Source organism: Caretta caretta, chromosome 3 (genome assembly GCF_965140235.1).
Source record: "Caretta caretta isolate rCarCar2 chromosome 3, rCarCar1.hap1, whole genome shotgun sequence".
Classification (NCBI taxonomy): domain Eukaryota; kingdom Metazoa; phylum Chordata; order Testudines; family Cheloniidae; genus Caretta; species Caretta caretta.
The window spans coordinates 16,390,902-16,414,162 of record NC_134208.1 but is presented as its reverse complement, the minus strand read 5'-3'; the positions used below and the strand labels follow the sequence as shown (position 1 = coordinate 16,414,162).

At 46.5% G+C, this 23,261-nt stretch overlaps 1 protein-coding gene across 2 annotated transcripts in view; it reads left to right on the top strand.

Annotated features, from left to right (window-relative positions):
* Positions 1–8,272: 8,272 nt before the first annotated feature.
* Positions 8,273–23,261, top strand: part of ADGRF5 (adhesion G protein-coupled receptor F5) — a 57,676-nt gene continuing 42,687 nt past the window's right edge. For both annotated transcript variants that reach the window (XM_075126377.1, XM_075126376.1), the window contains exons 1-2: positions 8,273–8,384; positions 13,929–14,070. In XM_075126377.1, the coding sequence (XP_074982478.1) occupies positions 8,329–8,384; positions 13,929–14,070 (198 nt within the window). In that variant the 5' untranslated portion in view covers positions 8,273–8,328. The remainder of the gene's footprint in view (positions 8,385–13,928; positions 14,071–23,261) is intronic.

Sequence of the window (23,261 nt, the reverse complement as noted above, 5' to 3'; positions counted from 1 at the left end):
TTGTCTAAATTGCTGCTGTTCCACTGGCATAATTAACTAAATAACTCAATAATTTATAGTTCCACAGAGTTTAAGGCCAGAAGCAGCCTTACGTCGTGTAATCTGACTTCACAGGCCATTACATTTTACACAGGTACATGCCTATTAAGTCCAATGACTTTCAATAGACTAAAGCATTTCAGACCTCCAGAGACAAAACTATACTGTGCCACAGGGAGAGACTGAGGTGTTGTCAGTGTCCATAATCCCTGCAATGCCTGGGAATTGTTTAGGTGAGCTATGCCCAGATGATCCCAGCAGAAGAACTATGCTCCATGCTGCAGAGAAAGGTGAAAAAAACCCTAAGGTCCCTGCCAATCTGACCTGGGTGGAAATTTGTTCAGATTGCTGGCAATCTGTCAGACCCTGAGCATGTGAGCAAGATGCACCAGCCAAGCATCTAGAAAGAGAATTCTCTGTACCACTACAGAGCACTGGCCCACCCTGACCAGTGTCACAACTCCAACTGGGGCAGCTCTGGTGCTTTAGAAGGAGGTGAAAACAAATCCAGCCCAAACCCCCTCCTATCCTAGCCCACACACATAGGCTGTTGAATTTCTTCCAGAAACTGCATTAAAGTAAATGATATCTAATCTCATCTTAACACCTCCAAATGATGATGACTTCAGTTCCTCCTTGTTCAAATGTTTAATTGCTCCCACTGCTAAGAAACTGTCTTATTTCAAGGTTGAATTTATTTAACTTCAGCTTCCAGCCACTGGATCTTGTTATGCCTTTGTCAACAAGGTTGAGACGCTCTCCTCCTCTGTCACCCCACCGTGGCCCTGCTATCAGATCTCTTTTCTATGTGTAAGGACCTACAAACAGTGATCAAGTCACATCTCAGGCTTCTCATTGATGAGCTGAATGGCTTAAACTCCTTAAGCCTCACATGATAAGCCTTGTTTTCCAGCCCCCGGGTCATTATTGTGGCCCTCCTTTGAACTTTCTTTAGTATTTCCACATCCTTCTTGAATTGTGGACACCAGAGCTGGACACACTAGCAGCTTATCCATGATATGTTCAGAGGCAAAGATCACTTCCCTACTTGGGTTACCTAGGGAGGTGGTGGAATCTCCATCCTTAGAGGTTTTTAAGGTAAGGCTTGACAAAGCCCTGGCTGGGATGATTTAGTTGGGGATCGGTCCTGCTTTGAGCAGGGGGTTGGACTAGATGACCTCCTGAGGTCTATTCTATGATTCTACTTGACTGTCCCCTTTCTGTACACCCAAGGATCGCATTAGCCCTTTTCGCCACAGCATTGCACTACAGGGCTGTGCAGGCAATTGTCATTACACTGGCATAAAACTGGAATAATTGGTTAGTCTCTAAGTACTCCTTAAGTGCCACAAGTACTCCTTTTCTTTTAGAGTCATAATCAGATCCCATGTGCTCATTTGCAAAAAGTCAGAGCAGAAAAGTGAGTCACAGCCTGTTTTTTACCCCCTGAATCCTTATCATCAAGTGGTTGAGTCTGGAATCCTTGATTAATATTTGTTTATATTATGTTAGTCTCACTGAGATGCGTTATCTAAAGTCAGTGCAATTTCCCCCACCTACCCTTGCAGCAAATTCTCCCATGAATTATTGTTGTACATGGGCGTGTGTTTCTTACAGTCATTGTGTGTTTTCTGTTTGAAACAAACATCTGCTCACCAGTCATATTCTACCCATGTCAAAAGTCATGTTTTGGGCAATGAATAATAGCATGGAGGCAAAGCCACTCCATACTGGCAGACAGGAAAGAACTGTGGACAACTAAAGAAAGTTAGCACTTAAATTATGGCTTTAGGCTCCGGAAATCTGGTCTCTTAGAACAAATGCAAAGTTGACGCTGGTAGATTTAAAGACCTTGGGCCAGATCCTAGTGTACCTCCACTGACACCAAATGAGCTACGCAGAATTATACCAGCTGTAAATCCGATCTCTATATCCAATGGCCAGTTACAGCAAGCGCTGAGTGACTAACCGATCTTTCAGTTCACGGGCAAGTCCAAACTTTATATTAAAAAAGAAAAGTTTTGGGTCAACCCCAAACTAACATTTTTTAAAAATTTTCAGGTTTCAGAGTAGCAGCCGTGTTAGTCTGTATCCGCAAAAAGAAAAGGAGGACTTGTGGCACCTTAGACACTAACAAATTTATTTGAGCATGAAGTGAGCTGTAGCTCACGAAAGCTTATGCTCAAATAAATTTGTTAGTCTCTAAGGTGCCACAAGGCCTTCTTTTTTAATTTTTTCAGTGACTCAGAAAGTAGGAACAAAATTCATTTCAGCACAAAAGTAAGGTTTCATTCGTTCCAAAATGAAACATGTAACGTCAATTTCAGGCATTTTTAGCTTAAAAAAAAAAGAAAAAGAAAGGAAATTAAGAAGGAAGTGATGCCCATGTGCGCCTTGTACCCAAGAGCCCGGTGGTTAGGGCATTCAGCTGGGATGTGGGAGACAAAGGGTTAAACCCACACTCTAGGGCACAGACTTGAACCAGGATCTCCCACATCCCCTGAGTGTCCTAACTGCAGTGTTATTGACGATAAGAGGGGATCCACTCTTTTCACCTCATTGCTTTTGTGGAGGGTGCCTACGTCCCCTTATGATGCTAGCCTGGAAAATCAAAACATTTCATTTTAGAAACATCAAACTGGGTCATTCTGATATTTCGAAAACTTTTGGTGTGTTGGTTTTTAACTAAGCCAATTTCCCCAACCTGGCACCTGTACGTGAAATGTTGCAGTCAACCCAAACCTGCATTTTTAGGCAAGAGAAAAGCTTCAGCTAAAATTTTTTGCCCCCCCCCCCCCCCCCAATCCCCTCCCCCCCGTCACAACCCTTTGTGTAGTAAGGGCCAGATTTAAAAGGTATTTAGGCGCCTAGTGTGATTATTTTAATTTTTCAATTTCTTGGAGAGTTAGGTACAGAGGCATTGTTGAAAAACCTTGTAGGTGCCTATCTGCATGTTTAGGTACTGCCATGCCTTTAAAAATCTAGCCTTACGTCTCCAGCTTCTCCTAATTCCTTTCTCCCTGCTTTTCTTTCCCCTCAGGTGCTGGCACCATAGACTTTTCCCCATAGGTGTCTGAGAGGGAAAATAGCTCAATAACTGCTGGGGCAAGAAGCATGGTAGCCGAGAGGGGCCCAGATACGTGGTGATGGGCATCTCCGATAATGAATGGACAGCCTCATTGAAATCAGAACATTGGCCACTGTTCGCATAGCTGAGACTGCTGGCGTAGGTGCAGAATGCTGGCAATCCCTATTGAGGCTGATGGGAGATGAGGGCACTCGGTGCTTGTAGGAATGAGCTCATAATGTTCCAGGGCTACTCAGACAACACTAAAAACAACGAGGAGTCCTTGTGGCATGTTAGAAACTAAGGAATTTATTTGGGCATAAGCTTTCGTGGGCTAAAACCCACTTCATCAGATGCATGGAGTGAAAAAAACAGTAAGCAGAATATATATTCTAGCCCATGAAAAGATGAGAGTTGCCTTACCAAGTGGGGGGTCAGTGATAACCGAGCCAATTCAATTAAGGTGGAAGTGGCCTATTTTCAACAATTGACAAGAAGGGGTGAATACCAAGGGAGGGAAAATTACTTTTGTAGTGCTAACAAGGCGAATGCAATCAAGGTGGCCCATTTCCAACAGTTGACAAGAAGGTGTGAATATCAGCAGAGGAAAAATTACTTTTTGTAGTGACCCATCCACTCCCAGTCTTTATTCAGGCCTAATTTGATGGTGTCCAGTTTGCAAATTAATTCCAGTTCTGCAGTTTCTTATTGGAGTCTGTTTTTGAGTGTCCAGGGAGATTGAAGTGTTCTCAGTGAGGAAGAAGGAGTAGGGTGAGTCAGTGGGCTATACCCTCACTTTATCAGATTATGATGATCCACTGTGGGGATGTGGGGTATACTTGGAGAGGTGCATGAAACAGTCGCTCGCCATACAACCTCCATGTAAGGGCCCATCACAATCATAGTTCTTGCATTCTTCTGGGTGCAAGGACTGCATGGAGTACTCCTGAGGGCATTCTGCACCAAAAAAAATTAAAAATTCTGCTCACAATATTTTAAAATTCTGCAAAATTTTGCAAAATTTATTAGTCAAATAAATGTGGAGGCTCCAGCATGGTATTGGGGAGCACAGGCCACTGGCTGCACAGAGGTGGGAGATCACTGTGCAGCTCCTCCCGCCCCGGGACACAGACTCAATGGTGATGCTGCACCCAACCCTGATACAGTGCAAGGACCAGGCCTGCCCGAGAAACACCCCAGGGCCATGCCCCTCTGTGGCAGATGCACCACGAGTGTGTGTGTGGGGGGGATAGAGCTTAGCAGGATGGGGTCTGGGGGGGGACCTCAGTGGGGATTCCAGATGCTGGTGGAGTGGGGCTCAGTGGAGTGGGGATCCAGGTTCAGCTGGTTGGGGCTCAGTGGGGTGGGGATCTGGGTGTGGGTGGCTTGTCAGGGTGGTCGAGGTACAGGGGGAGTGGGGCTTATTGGAGGGGGTGTCTGAGTGCAGGGGGAGGTGAGGCACGATGGGAGGGGCTGAGTATGAGGAAAGTGATCAGGAACAGTCAGCATGGATTCACCAAGGGCAAGTCATGCCTGACTAATCTAATTGCCTTCTATGACAAGATAACTGGCTCTGTGGATGAAGGGAAAGCAGTGGACGTGTTGTTCCTTGACTTTAGCAAAGCTTTTGACACTGTCTCCCACAGTATTCTTGCCAGCAAGTTAAAGAAATATGGGCTGGATGAATGGACTATAAGGTGGATAGAAAGCTGGTTAGATTGTCAGGCTCAACGGGTAGTGATCAATGGCTCCATGTCTAGTTGGCAGCCGGTATCAAGTGGAGTGCCCCAAGGGTCGGTCCTGGGGCCAGTTTTGTTCAATATCTTCATAAATGATCTGGAGGATGTTGTGGATTGCACCCTCAGCAAGTTTGCAGATGACACTAAACTGGGAGGAGAGGTAGATACGCTGGAGGGGAGGGATAGGATACAGAGGGACCTAGACAAATTGGAGGATTGGGCCAAAAGAAATCTGATGAGGTTCAACAAGGACAAGTGCAGAGTCCTGCACTTAGGACGGAAGAATCCAATGCACCGCTACAGACTAGGGACCGAATGGCTAGGCAGCAGTTCTGCAGAAAAGGACCTAGGGGTTACAGTGGACGAGAAGCTGGATATGAGTCAACAGTGTGCCCTTGTTGCCAAGAAGGCCAATGGCATTTGGGGATGTATAAGTAGGGGCATTGCCAGCAGATCGAGGGACGTGATCGTTCCCCTCTATTCGACACTGGTGAGGCCTCATCTGGAGTACTGTGTCCAGTTTTGGGCCCCACACTACAAGAAGGATGTGGAAAAATTGGAAAGAGTCCAGCGGAGGGCAACAAAAATGATTAGGGGACTGGAACACATGAGTTATGAGGAGAGGCTGAGGGAACTGGGGATGTTTAGTCTACGGAAGAGAAGAATGAGGGGGGATTTGATAGCTGCTTTCAACTACCTGGAAGGGGGTTCCAAAGAGGATGGCTCTAGACTGTTCTCAGTGGTAGCAGATGACAGAACAAGGAGTAATGGTCTCAAGTTGCAGTGGGGGAGATTTAGGTTGGATATTAGGAAAAACTTTTCCACTAGGAGGGTGGAGAAACACTGGAATGCGTTACCTAGGGAGGTGGTGGAATTTCCTTCCTTAGAAGTTTTTAAGGTCAGGCTTGACAAAGCCCTGGCTGGGATGATTTAATTGGGGATTTAATTGGGTCCTGCTTTGAGCAGGGGGTTGGACTAGATGACCTCCTGAGGTCCCTTCCAACCCTGATATTCTGTGATTCTGTGATTCTATGATCTGGATGCATGGGGATTGAGCAGATGCAGGAGCAGCTCCCTGTACGGGGATCCCTCCCCCTGCAGCTGAGGAACGATAGGTGCAGGAAGCATGCGGGGATGGTGGTGGTGGGGGACTTTGAAGAGCTTCCTGCAGCTGGGGGAGAAATCTGGGGGTGGGTCTGACCTGGCCCTGGATGCCGTGCAGGGGAAGAGGAAGTCCCATCCTCCCCAGCCCAGCTGCAACTAGCAGCTGAGCCCAGCACAGGGTAGGAGCCACCAGCCGGGTCTTCCCCACTCCCGCCCCCTCCCTCACAGAGATTGACCTCTCTGCTGGCTGCCCTGGGCACCCAGAACATACTGCTGGGGAAGGTTACATGACTGCCTTTGTGGCTTCCCTTTGCTTCCCCCTCAGAAAGTGGAGTGCCGAGCCCGGAGTCCCTCCCCCATTCTACCCCTTCCCCCATGGCCCTGCTTCTGTTCTGATCCCTGTTCCGCCCTCACTCTGCCTCTTCCCGCCGAGACCCCGCCCCTTGCTCACTCCTTCCCCCTGCTCCAGTGCTGCACCCCCGAGATCAGAAAAGCTCTGTGACCCCACTGCAGCCCTGGGGCCACGGTGGGAAGCAGGAGATTTTTCCAGGGGCCCCAAATCCTCCACTGCCCCCCCTCCCGGCAATATGAGGTTTGTGGAGGCTTAGCCTCTCTCAGCCTCCGTTACGCACCACCCTTGGGGGCAAGCAACGGGGCCTCTCGCCCATGTATGGTACCCAAATGTTCATGGGGAAAGCCATTCCCAACCTTACAGCTCTCCGAGCAACCACTTTGGCTGCCCTTCTAGACCAGTTCCTTAACCTCCTCCGCCCCTGGCAACCCTGCAGTCACAGCGGCCATGCTGCAATTTGCCCACCTGACCCTTCTGACTGGGCTCACAGAGCATGGAGGGCAGGTTACTATTGCTCCCGACAGTGAAACTGCCCCAGGTTTGCACAGTGGTGAAGGTAGGGGCTGTCGGCAGCGCTGTGTTCCCAAATGCCATGCTGAGCATTCCGTTCACTATTAATTCCCAACACCAGCACACCGTGAAACTAACAAAGCTGGGCTAACCCACTCCATGCTCACTTGCTGGTATGTCGCAGCCCCAGCCTTTCCTCTGTGCTTGCACTTTTTCAGTTTACGCTCTCTAAGGCTGAGACTGTCACTTTATCTCTGTTTGTGCAGCACCCAGCACGACCACTTATAATCTTTGGCCCTGTGACTGTTACAGAAATGCTTACAAATAATACCAGCTGACTCAGAGACCAGGTTATCACCTACTGACTCATTAACAACCCTTCCTGCAGCGCATGAAATTTCTGTTGGCTTCCCCCATCCAAATAGTGACCCAGCCAGATCTGTCTGAAGTTGTAAAATCTGGCATGATAACAGCCTCCGGCGGTGTGACTGTAAATTATGAATGAGGCGAGGAAAAAACCACTTAGCAGTCTGATTAGGAGGCGTGACTGGCCACCAGCCCTGGCATCTCCTGTTGAGTACGTACCCGATGCTTTGACTTTGGATTTAATGGTGCAGTTTTTTTCACAGGTGCTTATGAAATGAACTTGGAGTCCAGTTACAAAGTTGCATTTTGTGTATACATTAGGCAGAGCTTTGTAAGCACCTGGCAACCTGTTCCCTAAAAGCATGAGCCCCTGGGAAGGCTGGGGTTAGGCCATTGTTAAACATAGGCTTTGCTGACAGTAGTGCATCGCAGCCTGCAATTATGCTGTTATGTATCAGGTACCTGTAAATATTCCTGTTACATATGGGGCTGCTCAAACTCTGTGAATCTCTGAAAAGCAACCAGCCTGCTGGCATATCAGAGTAACATTCATATTCTTTCCCCTTGGTGATTAAATCAAAGGTGGTAAATATCATTCCATTGCAATTTCATAAAGAAGAGCACCCAAGGGCAGCTGGCCAGCCCTCATGTTTGTCAGGTTAGTAACCACTTTCATGACACTGTTTAATCCAAACAAACAGTATGAGTAATGCTGTCAGAACAAGTTAGGCCACTTGCTGGAGCAATGTGCAGAAAAGGGGCTGGAGACTTGGGTCACGTGTAGGGAAAAAAATAATAGTTACTTGGTAAGAGGTACCAGGAAACAACGCCTTAAAATGCCTGGTGTGTTGTCTACTATAATAATGCCACTCAGGTTGCTTCGAAAGGAGTCCCAGCCACAAACCCCAGCCATGCTCCATGCAGTAATGACAACTCGGCCAGTTCATTGAACATCCTGCATTGGGAGCAGGCAGACAGCTAGTGGAAGCGTGAGTTGAATTCAGGGAGCTTTCCACAGGGAAAACCGGACAGGTAAAGCAGATTACACACCTGGGTTTCATTTACAGCCTTTAAAAGAAACATTAGGCTGGGTTTGTAAGAGGCACTTTAAAGACTCAGCGACGCTTCTGACAAACTCTCCGAAGTTGGGAATGAAGAAGAGCGGCTCTCAGCTCATGGAAAGTCAGACTATCCTCTCCCAGCTCAGGTTGGTTCCCTGGTGTATGATTTCTACGGTTATTTTGTATCCTCAAGCCAAATTTGTTTTCAGCCAGTGACTTGACAGCAAACCTCTATGCTGTAGTGCAGGAGACAGAGCTAGCAGCAACGTTGGGTCTTTCTTGCTTTATGAGCTGTTGCAGCTTACAGATGGTGTGGATGAAAGAGTACAGACACCTTTCCAGCCAAGGCATCTGCATCAACCTTGGGGTGAGGGCTGGTTGAATATTTCCCACCAAAATTTTTTTCAACCTAAAATTGGGGGTTTGTTCTAATGGGTGGAAACTGTCTGGCTTTTCTTGAAAATGTTGGATTTGTTGTTGGATTATCAGTGTTGGTTGCTGAAAATCAAAAAGGAGCTCATGTTTCTAGTTCCCGGTTTTGCAGTGAACAGCTGCCATGTTTTGCTGGAAATTCTGACAGATGCAACTTTTTGGTTTTGCAGAAATTTTGTTCAAGAAATCACTTTCTGCCCAACTCTGTTAGGACTTTAGTTGCTTGCCTTCACAATACGAGAAACACAGAAATAAAGTTTGTGAGAGGAAGTAGGAAGGACTAGGGAACCCAAAATTAAAGGAGTTAGAGATTGTTTAGACCTTGTTTTAATTGCCTTGGGGCAAGACTAAGCAGAGTTAGATCTAAACAACTCCGGGGGTCAGGGAATGTCTGGGGTAGGGGAAAGAAGAAAGAAAGAAATTACTAAAAAGAAAAGGAGGACTTGTGGCACCTTAGAGACTAACCAATTTATTTGAGCATGAGCTTTCGTGAGCTACAGCTCACTTCATCAGATATACATCTGATGAAGTGAGCTGTAGCTCACGAAAGCTCATGCTCAAATAAATTGGTTAGTCTCTAAGGTGCCACAAGTCCTCCTTTTCTTTTTGCGAATACAGACTAACACGGCTGTTCCTCTGAAAGAAATTACTGAAGTTTACTATGTTCTCCCATCATGCTCTCAGTCTCCAAGGGCACTAGTCTCTTTCATTATATGTGTCATGCTGACACAGTGGCTCAGAAAAGTTTTATTACCTTTATCCACTGTTTTTTTTACAATGCACATATAAAACACCATCAGTGCTAAGATCACTTAAAAGCTACCTTGAAACACAAACCTACAGAGGCATTACCACAGACCCAACAGGCTGCTTGAGAGAGAAGCTTCATGTTTTGCAGAAATAATACTTTTGTGCTAAGTTTCATTTCATGCTATCCCAGCACAAAAGATATGATGTGACAGGCAACTTTTGCTGTGATAACCAATAGCACTATTAACTTGCTTGTATACCATTGCCTTAATTTTTGCTTAATTTCAGATTTGGTGTAATCCCGGGAATTTTCGATCTATGGTTATTAATGGCATGCTGTAAAATGTAATGTATTGGAAGGAAACATAATAGAGAATATCAAAACAATGCACTTGTTGAGCAGGAAAATAATCTTTCTTACTACACTTTCATATGCAAGCAAGAAAGCATATGAAAGCTCTTTGTACCATCCTGCACTGAAACAATTTGTTTAATTAAAAGATAAATTTAGAAACCTGTTTAGATATACTGTATAATTAAAACGTACACCTCACTGTACTGTCTCACTCGGGAGAGCAGCTCCTCGCCATCCATAGGACAGAATGGCAAGTGGGTCCATATAGTTGAGCATCACTGGCCCCACCTCTGTTTTACCAAAGTAACCCCATTATGAGCTGTTCCAGTGGAGTTACTCTGGATTTACATCAATGTGACTGGCTCTCCTCCAGCATCCATTTCCTCTGCTCCTGCCCTCACACCGAGGAGCATCTCAAGCAGAAATCCCATGACCAGCCTGACTTCCTACTCTACAAATTCATTCTCTCCTCCTTCAGTTCTGCTGTCTTCCTAGCTAAACAAGTCCACTTCTCCACCTTAATCAGATCTCATGCCTGCAATCCCAGCTGCCTTTTTACCACCTTTGACTCACTCCTCAAACCCCCTGCTCCTCCTGCCTCCACTTTCTCTCCACACAGGATCTCGCCAATTTGTTCCAAGAGAAAATGGGCAAAACAGGACACAATCTCCCCCTCCCCTCACTTGCCCGCCTTCCTCCTTCGCCTCCTACAACTCTCTCCTCCTTCTTCCCTATCACAGACACAGAAGTTTCTTGGCTGCTCTCCTACTGTAATCTGTCCATGTGCCCCTGTGACCCCATCCTGTCTCCTGGTCTCCCCCATGCCCACTCGCATCCGCTCCCATACTCTTTTCCGAACCTCTCGTTTTCCCCTGGCTTTTCCCCTCCCCATACAAACATGCTGTAGTCCTCCCATCTTAACCTCCCTTGGCCCCCATTTGCTTTGCCAACCACTTCCCCATCTCCCTTCTATCTCTAAGCTCATGGACTGCACTACGTACAATCACTGTCTGGAGTTCTCCTCCAGTTCCATCTTAGACCCTCTCTAATGCAGCTGTTAACCCTAGCACTCCACTGAAACCACTCTCACCAAAGGCTGTAATGATCTCTTCCTAGCTAAATCTCAGAACTCGTTCTCCACCCTCATCCTCCTTGACCTGTCAGTCACTTCAACACAGCCAGCCATGGTCTTATTCTTGAAATCTTGTTCTCCTTTTGCTTTTGTGGCTCAATCCTCTCCTGGTTCTCCTCTTACCTCTCTAATCACTCCTTCATCAAATGCTTCAGAGGTTCCTCCTTATCCCCACCTCCAGCTTTCTGTAGGGATTCCTCAGGGCTCTGCCCTTGGTCCCTTCTCTTCTCCATCTACAGATTATCTCTGAGCAATGTCATCCACAACACAAATTGAACTGCCCTCTCTGTGCTGACAACTCACAGATCTACCTCTGTACTGCAGGCCTGCCTCCTTCTATCTAAACTAAAACCTCAGCCTGTCTCGCTGACTTCTCCTCCGGGATGTCAGTTCAAGCTCAACATGGCTAAAACAGAGCTTGTAATCTTTCTCCCCAAACCCTCCCTCATCCTCCTTTCTCAAGCCCTATGGAAAGCACCACCATCCTGCCTGTCACTCAGGCCCATCACCTGGGCCACATCTTCAGCTCAGATCTCTGTCATTATACCAGGCTACGTCTAAATCTTCTTTCTGCAGAACACCACCAAGATACAGCCTTTTCTATACATCCACACAGCTCAAACTGTCCTCCAGGCTCTCATCATCTGACACTGCAATTAGTGCCACATCCTTCCCTCTGGCCTTGCCAAATGCAATCTTGCCCCTCTCACATCCACTCAGAAGGCTGCTACAAGGATCATTTATGTAGCCTGACACATTGACCATGTCTCCCCTCTCTTGCATCCTTCTGCTGGGTGGCCTTTTCTATTGGGTCAGACATAAGCTACTTGACTTCACTTTCAGGGCCCCCCCTTCACAGCTTATCCTTAACCTACCTACCATCTCTCATTTACTATGGAAATGTCAGCTCCTGCTGCCAATTGGCCCATGATGCCAATGTCCATTGCCCACTTATTAAATTATCAAACAAGTGCCTTCGTACTTTATCCCACACTGATCCTCGCACTTGGGAGAGGTGCCCCGTAAACGTTTGCAAAGCGACCTCATTATCCACCCTCAATTCTCTCCTCAGAAATCTCTTTTGCCTTGATGCTAACAACTGCTAGGCTGCTGGTGTGCAGAGATCACTGCCTGTCATTGTTTCCTTGGGCTCCCCCATCAGGCTCTATCTACACCTCTACCCTGATATAACGTGGTCCTCGGGAGCCAAAAAAATCTTACCGCGTTATAGGTGAAACCATGTTATATCAAACTTGCTTTGATCCACCGGAGCACTGCTTTACCGCATTATATCTGGATTCGTGTTATATCGGGTCACGTTATATCGGGGTAGAGGTGTATTTGTTGTCTCTTTTCTTATACTTAGATAATAGGTCCCTTGGAGCAGGGACTGTCTTTTTTTCTGTGTTTGTACATGACTTTGCACAATGGGTCCCTGGTCCCTGACTGGGCTTCATAGGTACAACAGTAATGCAAATAGTAAACAACAACAACAAAAGAGCAGAATTTGGCCCAATAGCTCCAAACTCATTTCAATTACACTGATTCTCCTCTTGCTTACTCCAGTGTAGAGCAGGAGTAAGGCCATTGAAGTCAGTGGAGTTAGTATAGATGTAAACTGGTGTAAGCAAGAAAATAAGTTGCTCATTTTTTTCATAGAAAAGCTTTGCCCCCACCCCCATGAAAAGAGCCTTTAGAAGGAAACAAACGTTTGTACAAAAAAAAATTTCTCGACGTTTTTCCAATTTTTTGATTAAATGAACCCAACATACTTGGTGTTAGAAATCTGAAAAATTGCTGGGTTTTAATTTTTGTATCTTCATTCACATCCTGTCCCTTTGTACTGGGAGTGAGTTTTGTTCCTGCCCCTCACAATGCCATCCTTCTCTATTTTACAAATGGGTTCTCTAGGAAAGCTGGCTCATTTCCTCCTTGTCCAGGAAGAAGATCCGGACACATACCGCGTTGAAAGTGGTGCATCGGCTTTATGTTCATCCTGTACGTAGGGGTGAATATAAACTCTAGCTTGAAGCTGAGACCTTTTTGAAACTCCTCACTGTTCCTGAACATTATTGTTGTTATTACAGTAATGCCTAGAGGCTCCATTGTGCGAGGTGCTGTACAAACACACACACACACACACAGTAAGAAACAGTCTCTGTCCTGAAGAACTTACAGTCTAAATAAACAAGACTTGGCCAGTCTAAACTCGGGGTGGGGGGAAATCGATCTAAGTTATGCAACTTCAGCTACGTGAATAACATAGTTGAAGTCGACGTACTTACACCTATTCACCGCAGTGTCTTCACTGCGGTGAGTTGACTGCTGCCGCTCTCTGGTCGACTCTGGCTGCACCTCTCGTGGTGGTGGAGTACAGGAGTTGATGGGAGAGCACTTGGGGGTCGATTTATCGCGTCTAGACTAGACATGATAAATCGACCCCCACTGGACCGATCGCTGCCCACCAATCCGGTGGGTAGTATAGACATATCCAAAGAGTGGCAGATGAAACAGAAGCAAAGCAAGAGGTGAGGTGACTCAGACAAGGGTGCACAGCAGAGTCAGAAATAGAACCCAGCAGTCCTGAGTCCCACTCAACTTCTCTAGCCAGGAGACCACACTGTCTCAACAAGCTAGTAACTGCTATGCTGATCATGAGAATGGCACTCATAGCACTTTGCTGGTAAAAACCAGACGCTCCGTCTTGTCCTGGGACTGTAACCTCTTTGGGGCAGGGACCATTTTTTCCTTTATCCATTGTGTACAGCACCTGCCAATCCCTGAACAGCACCTCTAGGTGCTCCCCAGTATGCATAACAACAATGAAAGGATTCCCTTTCTCTCCCTTGGCAGGAAGCAGAGCTCTCAGAGCTGGGCACATTTTAGGGAGAAGTACTACAAGCACAAAAAAAGCTGGGGAGCCTTTTAGGGCTAGGATACCCTGGGAAAGGGAGTTGAAGGACAAAGTCATGTGGTAGGAGATAGAAAAATTCCTAACCTTTTGCTATATTTTTCATTCAGATTCTGCAATAAAGTATTGGGTGAAATGCTGTCCCTGGGCATTAAAGTCTTCTGCTTCCTACTTCTAATTGTCACCACATCTACCCACGCTTCGATGGAAGTTAATTTTGAACTTAATTTTGATCCATTCATCCATCACTTAGTAAGTAACTTTTATGGTGGTTTTCAGTTGGTTTATAATAATGCCTAACTCTTATATAGCACTTTTCCTTCCATCAGCCTCAAAGGAGATCAGTGTCATTATCCCCATAAAGACTTGCCCAAGGTCAGCCAGGAGACCCAGGATCTGAACATAGGTCTCCTATAGTGCCCTGTCCACTGGGTCAAATGAGAACAACTTGAGGAGCTGCTGGATTTTGCAATGTAGCCATCCTTTATAAATGCATAGACAGCTAAATGGCCTGCTCCACTGACTGCAGAAATAACCCACTGCGACCAGTAAGTGAAGCCCTAACTCAACACATTCAGTGTAAACTGAGCAAGATGTCATATTTCCTACCTTCTTACCATGTTAGGCTATCAGCGGCTTAGATAGCTTGGTTTAAATGCTCGCTCCGTGAGCTATGCTTGGGTGGGAATTATGTCAATAGTTCTGTGAACAAAAATCCGGTTCCTGGTACCCTGAAATTAGGCGCTGGGGTAATCTCTGGACAAAAGCATCAGCTGCTGTGATAATGGTGTCTCCTGTTTAAAACAGAGCTGGGACTCAGATCTGGGTTCAAGTTTCACCTCTTCCATTGTCTTCCTGTACAAAATGTCTTTTTACTGTGTCTCATTTCCCCCCTGGCGAATAGGGATAATATTTATTATGGCAGCACCTACAGGCCCCCAGTGTGCTAGGTGTTGGACATACACATGGTAGCAGGCAGCCCCTTCCCCGAAGGGCTTACAGTCTAAATAGACAAGACAAAGGGTGGGAGGAGAAACAGTGAAGTGAAATGACTTGCCCCAGGTCCCACAACTGGTCAGGGTAGGGAGAAGGACTATAACCCATGTCTGCCAGTCCAGTATGCTAATGATTAGACCACATAATATTTCCTTTCTTTAGACTATAAGCTCTTTAAGGCAGATGCTGCCTTTTGCTTTGTCTGTGTATCTACAGGGCCTGGAACAATGGGGTCCTGATCTCCAGTGGGGCCTCAACATACAGCTGCACTAGAAATAAATAATAAGATGAAGATAGCCCACAGGGAGAAGTAGTTGTGGCCAGTTGTGACCCCACTGTAGGGTTCTCGGCCAATAGACCCCCCCACACACACAAACACACACCCCGCAGCACACATTCTTGTGCAGATCCTCATCTGATTCAGCACCACACACAGGGCACAGAAGCCCCTTGTGTCGGCCTGTAACTTCCAGATCACCTATGTGCAATGGGAACCTGCCTTTCCCACTGTGTTTTGGAGAAAGAGTGCCTAGAGAGAGGGTTTGTTTTTCACTGGAGCAGTTTTAAGGAGAGAGAGAAAGAGAGAGAGCGAGACCGACCTCTCCACCCCCTTTGCACCACTGAGATGGACTATGCACCAGTTACTGAATACAATGGAGCAGAGAGGAACCTAGGGAACAAGATGGAGGAGGAGCCAATGGCTGGAACTAGTGTTTGGGAATCTCTGCATAGAGGGGTTATCATAGACAGCTGTTGGTGGACTGGGTAGGGGCATTGTTTTTCTCCCCCTGAACCCTACATATTTCCCCACACTAAACCTGATTACCTTAGTGTGATGAGGAGTGATTTCCCCCCCCTTCTGTTCTAGCGGCTTTACTGAGTTAATAGGTTGTCCAAGATCAGGAGCTAAAAGCATCAGCTCTCTGGTTCCATCAGCACATCACTTCCTACAGCTGATGACTAAGAGGGAGAAAGTGTCTCTTTTTGTTTTGTTTTTGCAAGCCGTTCCTTAACCACAGAGCTTTGGGTGGAGAGCATATATTGAACAAAAATATCTGATATCCTAGGTTATGTTCACAGCATACACACAAAAAAGATAGATAAAAACCATAAAGTGCTCTTTCAGGAAGGTTGTGATGTAACACTGCTTTACTTTTTAGAATCCAGAACCCTAAGACAAGAACCTCAAAACAGCGAGAGACAAAGCCACCTGCTCCCTAAAGCAGAGAGGCCCAACTCACCGCACCTTGCTCTAGGCTGGCTTTCTGCAGAGGACATAGATCACACACTTTCCTTAGGGGCAAGTAGGACCAGGCAACCCTTTAGGATTTAATGTGACAGCTTGCAATTTTTACCCACTTTTCAATACACCACACCTAATATTTATATAGCATCTGCAATCCAGAAGGGTCCCAAAATGCTTTGCAAACAAGCCAACTTCACCAGGTCTTGAATTGCAGCCACTTCTTGGCGCAACGTGGCAGTTGTTTAACAGTGAACAGCAAAACCACAATCATTTAGGAGAGGAACTTAAGACTTCTTTCTACAGCTTCAAACTGAGGGAGGAAGTGGACTTAGGTAAGCATCAAAAGCTCAAAAGCAGTTTCTCCTCCCTTGGTGTTCACACCTCAACTGCTAGAAGAGGGCCTCATCCTCCCTGATTGAACTAACCTCATTATCCCTAGCCTGATTCTTGCTTGCATATTTATACCTGCCTCTGGAAATTTCCACTACATGCATCCGACGAAGTGGGTATTCACCCACGAAAGCTTATGCTCTAATACATCTGTTAGTCTATAAGGTGCCACAAGACTCTGTCACTTTTACAGATGCAGACTAACATGGCTACCTCTCTGATACTTGTAAGCATCATGTAACTGTTCAAGCTGAAATTTGGCCAGGAGAAAGGCTTGCATCCCTATTTGTGCAGCAAAATATGCATTGGGAATCTTTACAATCAGGACTGATGTAATCTGAGGAGGAAGCAGCTCTAATCACACACCGTGTGGCTCCTTTGTGTGATGAGGTGTCTTAAGGGGTGCCAAGCTATTCACCAGCACTGTAAATAAAGGTTTGAATTAAGTTCCACAAACTGGCGAAGATGCAAACTTCCTGCCTCTGTGTCGCCACTTGTGTTTTTTGGCCCATCACTAGGAACGGTGCCAGTGCATTCTAGGGTTGATATAAAAATAACACATGCTGTACTCTACTTGGCAGCCCCCTGCACGAACTCGGCTACTCTGTGTCCCTTGTGCCATCATGCCCCTGCCTAAAGCATGCTAGTGATGGCCTGAGAAATAGGTAGCTGAGTTTTCAATTGACTGGGATGCTACCCGTCCTTCCCCTGAAGGGGATCCAGATAGAGCTGATAAAACCCTGCACTCCTGCTATTCGGTGGGGGAAACTAGACCCCAAGGTTTTTAAAAAAATTCAGCTAAGTGCCCATATCCTCAGCTCCAGTTCCCTCTCCCTGTCCCCCACTGGGCTCCTCAGACCTTGGCTGGCATTCCTGTTCCAGGGTATGTCTACACTACAAAATTACGTCGACTTAAGTCGACATACAGCCACCACAGTAGTTAGGGCCTGGTCTACACTACGGGGTTAGGTTGAATTTAGCTGTGTTAGGTCAATTTAAAAATGACTGCATCCACACAACCAACCCTGTTCCGTCGACCTAAAGGGCTCTTAAAATGGACTTCTGTACTCCTCCCCAACAAGGGGAGTAGCTCTAAAATTGTCCTTGCTGGGTTGAATTTGGGGTAGTGCGGTCGCAAATCGACAGTATTGGCCTCCAGGAGCTATCCCAGAGTGCTCCATTGTGACTTCACTGGACAGCACTTAGAACTCTGATGCACCAGCCAGCTACAAAAGAAAAGGCCCAGGAACTTTTGAATTTCATTTCCTGTTTGATCAGCGTGGCGAACTCAGCAGCACAGGTGACCATGAAGTCCCCCCAGAATCGTAGAGCATAAAATGTTTCTACACTCCCCCTATCATCTTCGTCCCTGAGGTTATTGCAGATTAGAAGGTGAAAAAAACGCACTCGCGATGACATGTTTTCTAAGCTCATGCAGTCCTCCCGCACTGATAGGACACAGCTTAATACATGGAGGCATTCAGTTGCAGAGGCCAGGAAAGAATTAAGTGAGCACAAAGAGCGGAGGCAGGACGCAATGTTGAGCTTAATGGGGGAGCAAACGGACATGATGAAGCATCTGTTGGGGGAGCAAACGGATATGATGAAGCGTCCGTTGGAGCTGCAGGAAAGCCAACAAGAGCACAGACCCCCACTGCATAACCACCTACCCTCCTCCCCATGTTCCATAGCCTCCTCACCCAAACGTTCAAGAACATGGAGGGGGAGGCTCCAGACACCCAGCCACTCCACTCCAGAGGATGGCCCAATCAACAGAAGTCTGTCATTCAAACAGTTTTATTTTTAGTGTGGCTACTAAACAGTGTGGCTAAGAAGGACTCTGACTCTGGGCAATGTGCAGGAGACACTGGATGGTTTTGCTGCAATGGGGTTACTTAACTGCAGTGGGGCAATAGAGGACATGCATAGCCCTATCTTGGCACCAGACCACCTTGCCACAGAATACATAAACAGAAAGGAATACTTTTCTATGGTGTTGCAAGCACTGGTGGCTCACTGGGGATGTTTTTACCAACATCAACATGGAATGAGCCGGGAAGGTGCGTGATGCGCATATCTTTAAAAACACAGTCCTGTTCAGAAATCTGCAAGCAGAGATTTTCTTTCCGGACCACAAAAATCACCACTGGAAATGTTGAAATGCCCATAGTGATCCTGAGAGAACCAGCCTATCCCTTACTCCCGCAGCTCATGAAGCTGGACACCAGACACCTACACAGCAGCAAGAAGCACTTCAACAATCAGCTCAGCAGGTGCAGAATGATGGTTGATGTGCCTTTGGCCGTTTGAAGGAGCGCTGGAGCAGTCTACTCACTAGGTTAGACCTCAGTGAAAAAAGATATTCTCATGGTTATAGTTGCCTGCTGCATGCTTCATAATATCTGTGAAACAAAGGGAGAGAAGTTTCTGCCGCCTGAAGGGTGGAAGTGGAACAGCTGTCTGCTGATTTTGAGCAGCCAGATACCAGGGCTATAAGAGGAACTCAGCAGGGAGCTATACGGCTCAGGAAGGCTTTGAAAGACTGTTTTAATAATGACACCTCAGCGATGTATGCTGCTTTCCTGTGTTGTGCCTGTCACTGTGTTTTTGGCACCCTGGTCTGAACCATGCTGTGAATGAAGTAATGTAGCATTGCAAATGCACCTCTTTCTATGATCTCTGAATGATATACCCCCCCCTCCCAACCCCTACATCCCACTCCCCTCCCAGAGCTAGGGAGAGAACACAGGAGTCCAGACTCCCAGCCCCGGCTCCATCCATTTGGCCCCACTCCCTTGCCAGAGCCTGATGAGTCTCTGTCCCCCAGCAGCATGAGCGGGTGGCGGGAGAGGGCTCGCACTGGAGATGCTGCATGCTGCTGAATTGCGGCCTCTGGGTGCTCAGTGCTGGTCTCCTCTGGCCTGACGCAGCTCCTTGGCTTTCACTCGGCACTGCTGCGAGTAGCCCTAGTAGCCCTTCTCCCCCTACAGCCCAAGAGATCTGCTTGTGAATGTCCACATTCCTACAGCTAGATCTGAGCTGAGTCTGCTCAGGCTCTTCTCCCCACAGACCCGGGCGATCCACCAACTCCTGTGTACTCTAGGCTGGAGTGCATTTGGAGCATGGGCCTGGCATGCTCAGTTGGGCAGTTGCTAGGTGAGCTCTCCACACTGACCAAACAGGAAATGAAAATTAAAAAATTAGCAGTCCTGTAAGGGGGGAGGAGCTTGTTCCTGTGTACCTAGCTGCTGGGCAGAGGAGTTGAAAATAGCAACCAGAGCAGTCACAGTGGGTCATTGTGGGTTGCCTCCTGGAGACCACTTAAGTCGACACAAGCAACACAGTGTCTACTCTGCCACTGCATCAACCTAGCTATGTCAACATAGATTCATGGATACTAAGGTCAGAAGGGACCATTATAATCATCTAGTCTGACCTCCTGCACAATGCAGGCCACAGAATCTCACCCACCCACTCCTGCGAAAAACCTCTCACCTATGTCTGAACTACTGAAGTCCTCAAATCGTGGTTTAAAGACCTCAAGGAGCAGAGAATCCTCCAGCAAGTGACCCACGGCGCATGCTACAGAGGAAGGCGAAAAACCTCCAGGGCCTCTTCCAATCTGCCCTGGAGGAAAATTCCTTCCCGACCCCAAATATGGTGATCAGCTAAACCCTGAGCATATGGGCAAGATTCACCAGCCAGACGCCCAGGAAAGAATTTTCTGTAGTAACTCAGATCCCACCCCATCTAACATTCCGTCACAGGCCATTGGGCCTATTTACCATGAATATTTAAAGATCAGTTAATTGCCAAAATCATGTTATCCCATCATACCATGTCCTCCATAAACTTACTGACGTTAATCTTAAAGCCAGATAGGTCTTTTGCCCCCACTGCTTCCCTTGGAAGGCTATTCCAAAACTTCACTCCACTGATGGTTAAAAACCTTTGTCTAATTTCAAGTCTAAACTTCCCAATGACCAGTTTATATCCATTTGTTCTTGTGTCCACATCGGTATTGATCTTAAATAATTCCTCTCCCTCCCTAGTATTTATCTCTCTGATATATTTATAGGGAGCAATCATATCTCCCCTCAACCTTCTTTTAGTTAGGCTAAACAAGCCAAGCTCCTTGAGTCTCCTTTCACAAGACAAGTTTTCCATTCCTTGGATCATCCTAGTAGCCCTTCTCTGTACCTGTTCCAGTTTGAATTCATCCTTCTTAAACACAGGAGACCAGAACTGCACACAGTATTCCAGGTGAGGTCTCACCAGTGCCTTGTATAACAGTACTAACACCTCCTTATCTCTACTGGAAATACCTCGCCTGATGCATCCCAAGACCGCATTAGCTTTTTAAAAATAGGAACTATGTTAGCAATTCTCCAATCATATGGTACAACCCCTGAGTTTACAGATTCATTAAAAATTCTTGCTAATGGGCTTGCAATTTCATGTGCCAATTCCTTTAATATTCTTGGATGAAGATTATCTGGGCCCCCCGATTTAGTCCCATTAAGCTGTTCGAGTTTCGCTTCTACCTCAAATATGGTAATATCTATCTCCATATCCTCATTCCCATTTGTCATGCTACCATTATCCCTAAGATCCTCTTTAGCCTTATTAAAGACTGAGGCAAAGTATTTGTTTAGATATTGGGCCATGCCTAGATTATCCTTGATCGCCACTCCATCCTCAGTGTTTAGCGGTCCCACTTCTTCTTTCTTTGTTTTCTTCTTATTTATATGGCTATAGAACCTTTTACTATTGGTTTTAATTCCCTCTGCAAGTCCAACTCTACTTGACTTTTAGCCTGTCTCACTTTATCCCTCCATGTTCTGACCTCAATAAGGTAGCTTTCCTTGCTGATCCCTCCCATCTTCCACTCCCTGTATGCTTTCTCTTAATCACCTTTCTGAGATGCTTGCTCATCCAGCTTGGTCTACAACTCCTGACTATGAATTTTTTCCCCTTTCTTGGGATGCAGGCTTCCGATAGCTTCTGCAGCTTTGATTTAAAGTAATCCCAGGCCTCCTCTGCCTTTAGATCCATAAATTCTTCAGTCCAATCCACCTCCCTAACTAATTTCCTTAATTTTTGAAAGTCAGCCCTTTTGAAATCAAAAACCCTAGTTGCAGATTTATTTTTCTTAATCCTTCAGTTCAGTTTGAACTGAATTAGCTCATGATCACTCGAACGAAGATTGTCCCCTACAATCATTTCTTCTATGAGGTCTTCACTACTCACCAAAACCAAATCTAAAATGGCATCCCCTCTAGTCGGTTCAGCAACTATTTGATGAAGGAATCCATCAGCTATGGCATCTAGGAAAATCTGAGCCCTATTTTTATTACTATCACTTGTCCTCCATCTGGGAAGTTAAAGTCTCCCATGATCATGCAGTTTCCTTTAATATTTACTTCATTAAAAACATTAAAGAGAGCTCTATCCATATCCAAATTAGATCCCGGCGGTCTATAGCACACCCCAAGCACTATCCCAGGGGAGGCTCTAATAGTTTTCTTCCCCAATGTAATTTTTACCCAGACAGACTCTGTCTTATCCATTCCATCGCTTCTTATTTCTTTACATTCTACCTCATCATTGATATACAATGCTACTCCACCACCTTTACCTTTATTTCGGTCTTTCCTAAATAGCACATACCCTTCAATACCTGTAGTCCAGTCATGAATACTATTCCACCATGTTTCTGTTATCCCTATAATATCTGGTTTCACTTCCTGCACCAGTAGCTCTAGTTCCTCCATTTTGTTACCTAGGGTATGTCTACACTACGGAATAAGGTCAAATTTATAGAAGTCGTTTTTTTAGAAATTGGTTTTATATATTCAAGTGTGTGTGTCCCCACAGAAAATGCTCTAAGTGCATTAAGTGCATTAACTCGGCGGAGTGCTTCCACAGTACCGAGGCTAGAGTCGACTTCCGGAGCATTGCACTGTGGGTAGCTATCCCACAGTTCCCGCAGTCTCCGCTGCCCATTGGAATTCTGGGTTGAGATCCCAATGCCTGATGGGGCTAAAACATTGTCGTGGGTGGTTCTGGGTACATATCGTCAGGCCCCCGTTCCCTCCCTCCCTCCCTCCGTGAAAGCAAGGGCAGACAATCGTTTCGCGCCTTTTTTCCTGAGTTACCTGTGCAGATGCCATACCACGGCAAGCATGGAGCCCGCTCAGGTAACCGTCACCATATGTCTCCTGGGTGCTGGCAGACGCGGTATGGCATTGCTACACAGTAGCAGCAACCCATTGCCTTCAGACGGTGCAATACGACTGGTAGCTGTCATCGTCTGTCCGAGGTGCTCCTGGCCACGTCGGCTGGGAGCGCCTGGGCAGACATGGGCGCAGGGACTAAATTTGGAGTGACTTGACCAGGTCATTCTCTTTAGTCCTGCAGTCAGTCCTATTGAACTGTCTTATGGTGAGCAGGCAGGCGATACGGATTGCTAGCAGTCGTACTGTACCATCTTCTGCTGGGCAAGCAAGAGATGAGGATGGCTAGCAGTCGTATTGTACCATCTTCTGCCAGGCAGGCAAGAGATGAGGATGGCTAGCAGTCGTACTGTACCATCTTCTGCCGAGCAGCCATGAGATGTGGATGGCATGCAGTCCTTCTGCACCGTCTGTTGCCAGCCAAAGATGTAAAAGATAGATGGAGTGGATCAAAACAAGAAATAGACCAGATTTGTTTTATACTCATTTGCTTCCCCCCCTCCCCTGGCTAGGGGACTCATTCCTCTAGGTCACACTGTAGTCACTCACAGAGAAGGTGCAGCGAGGTAAATCTA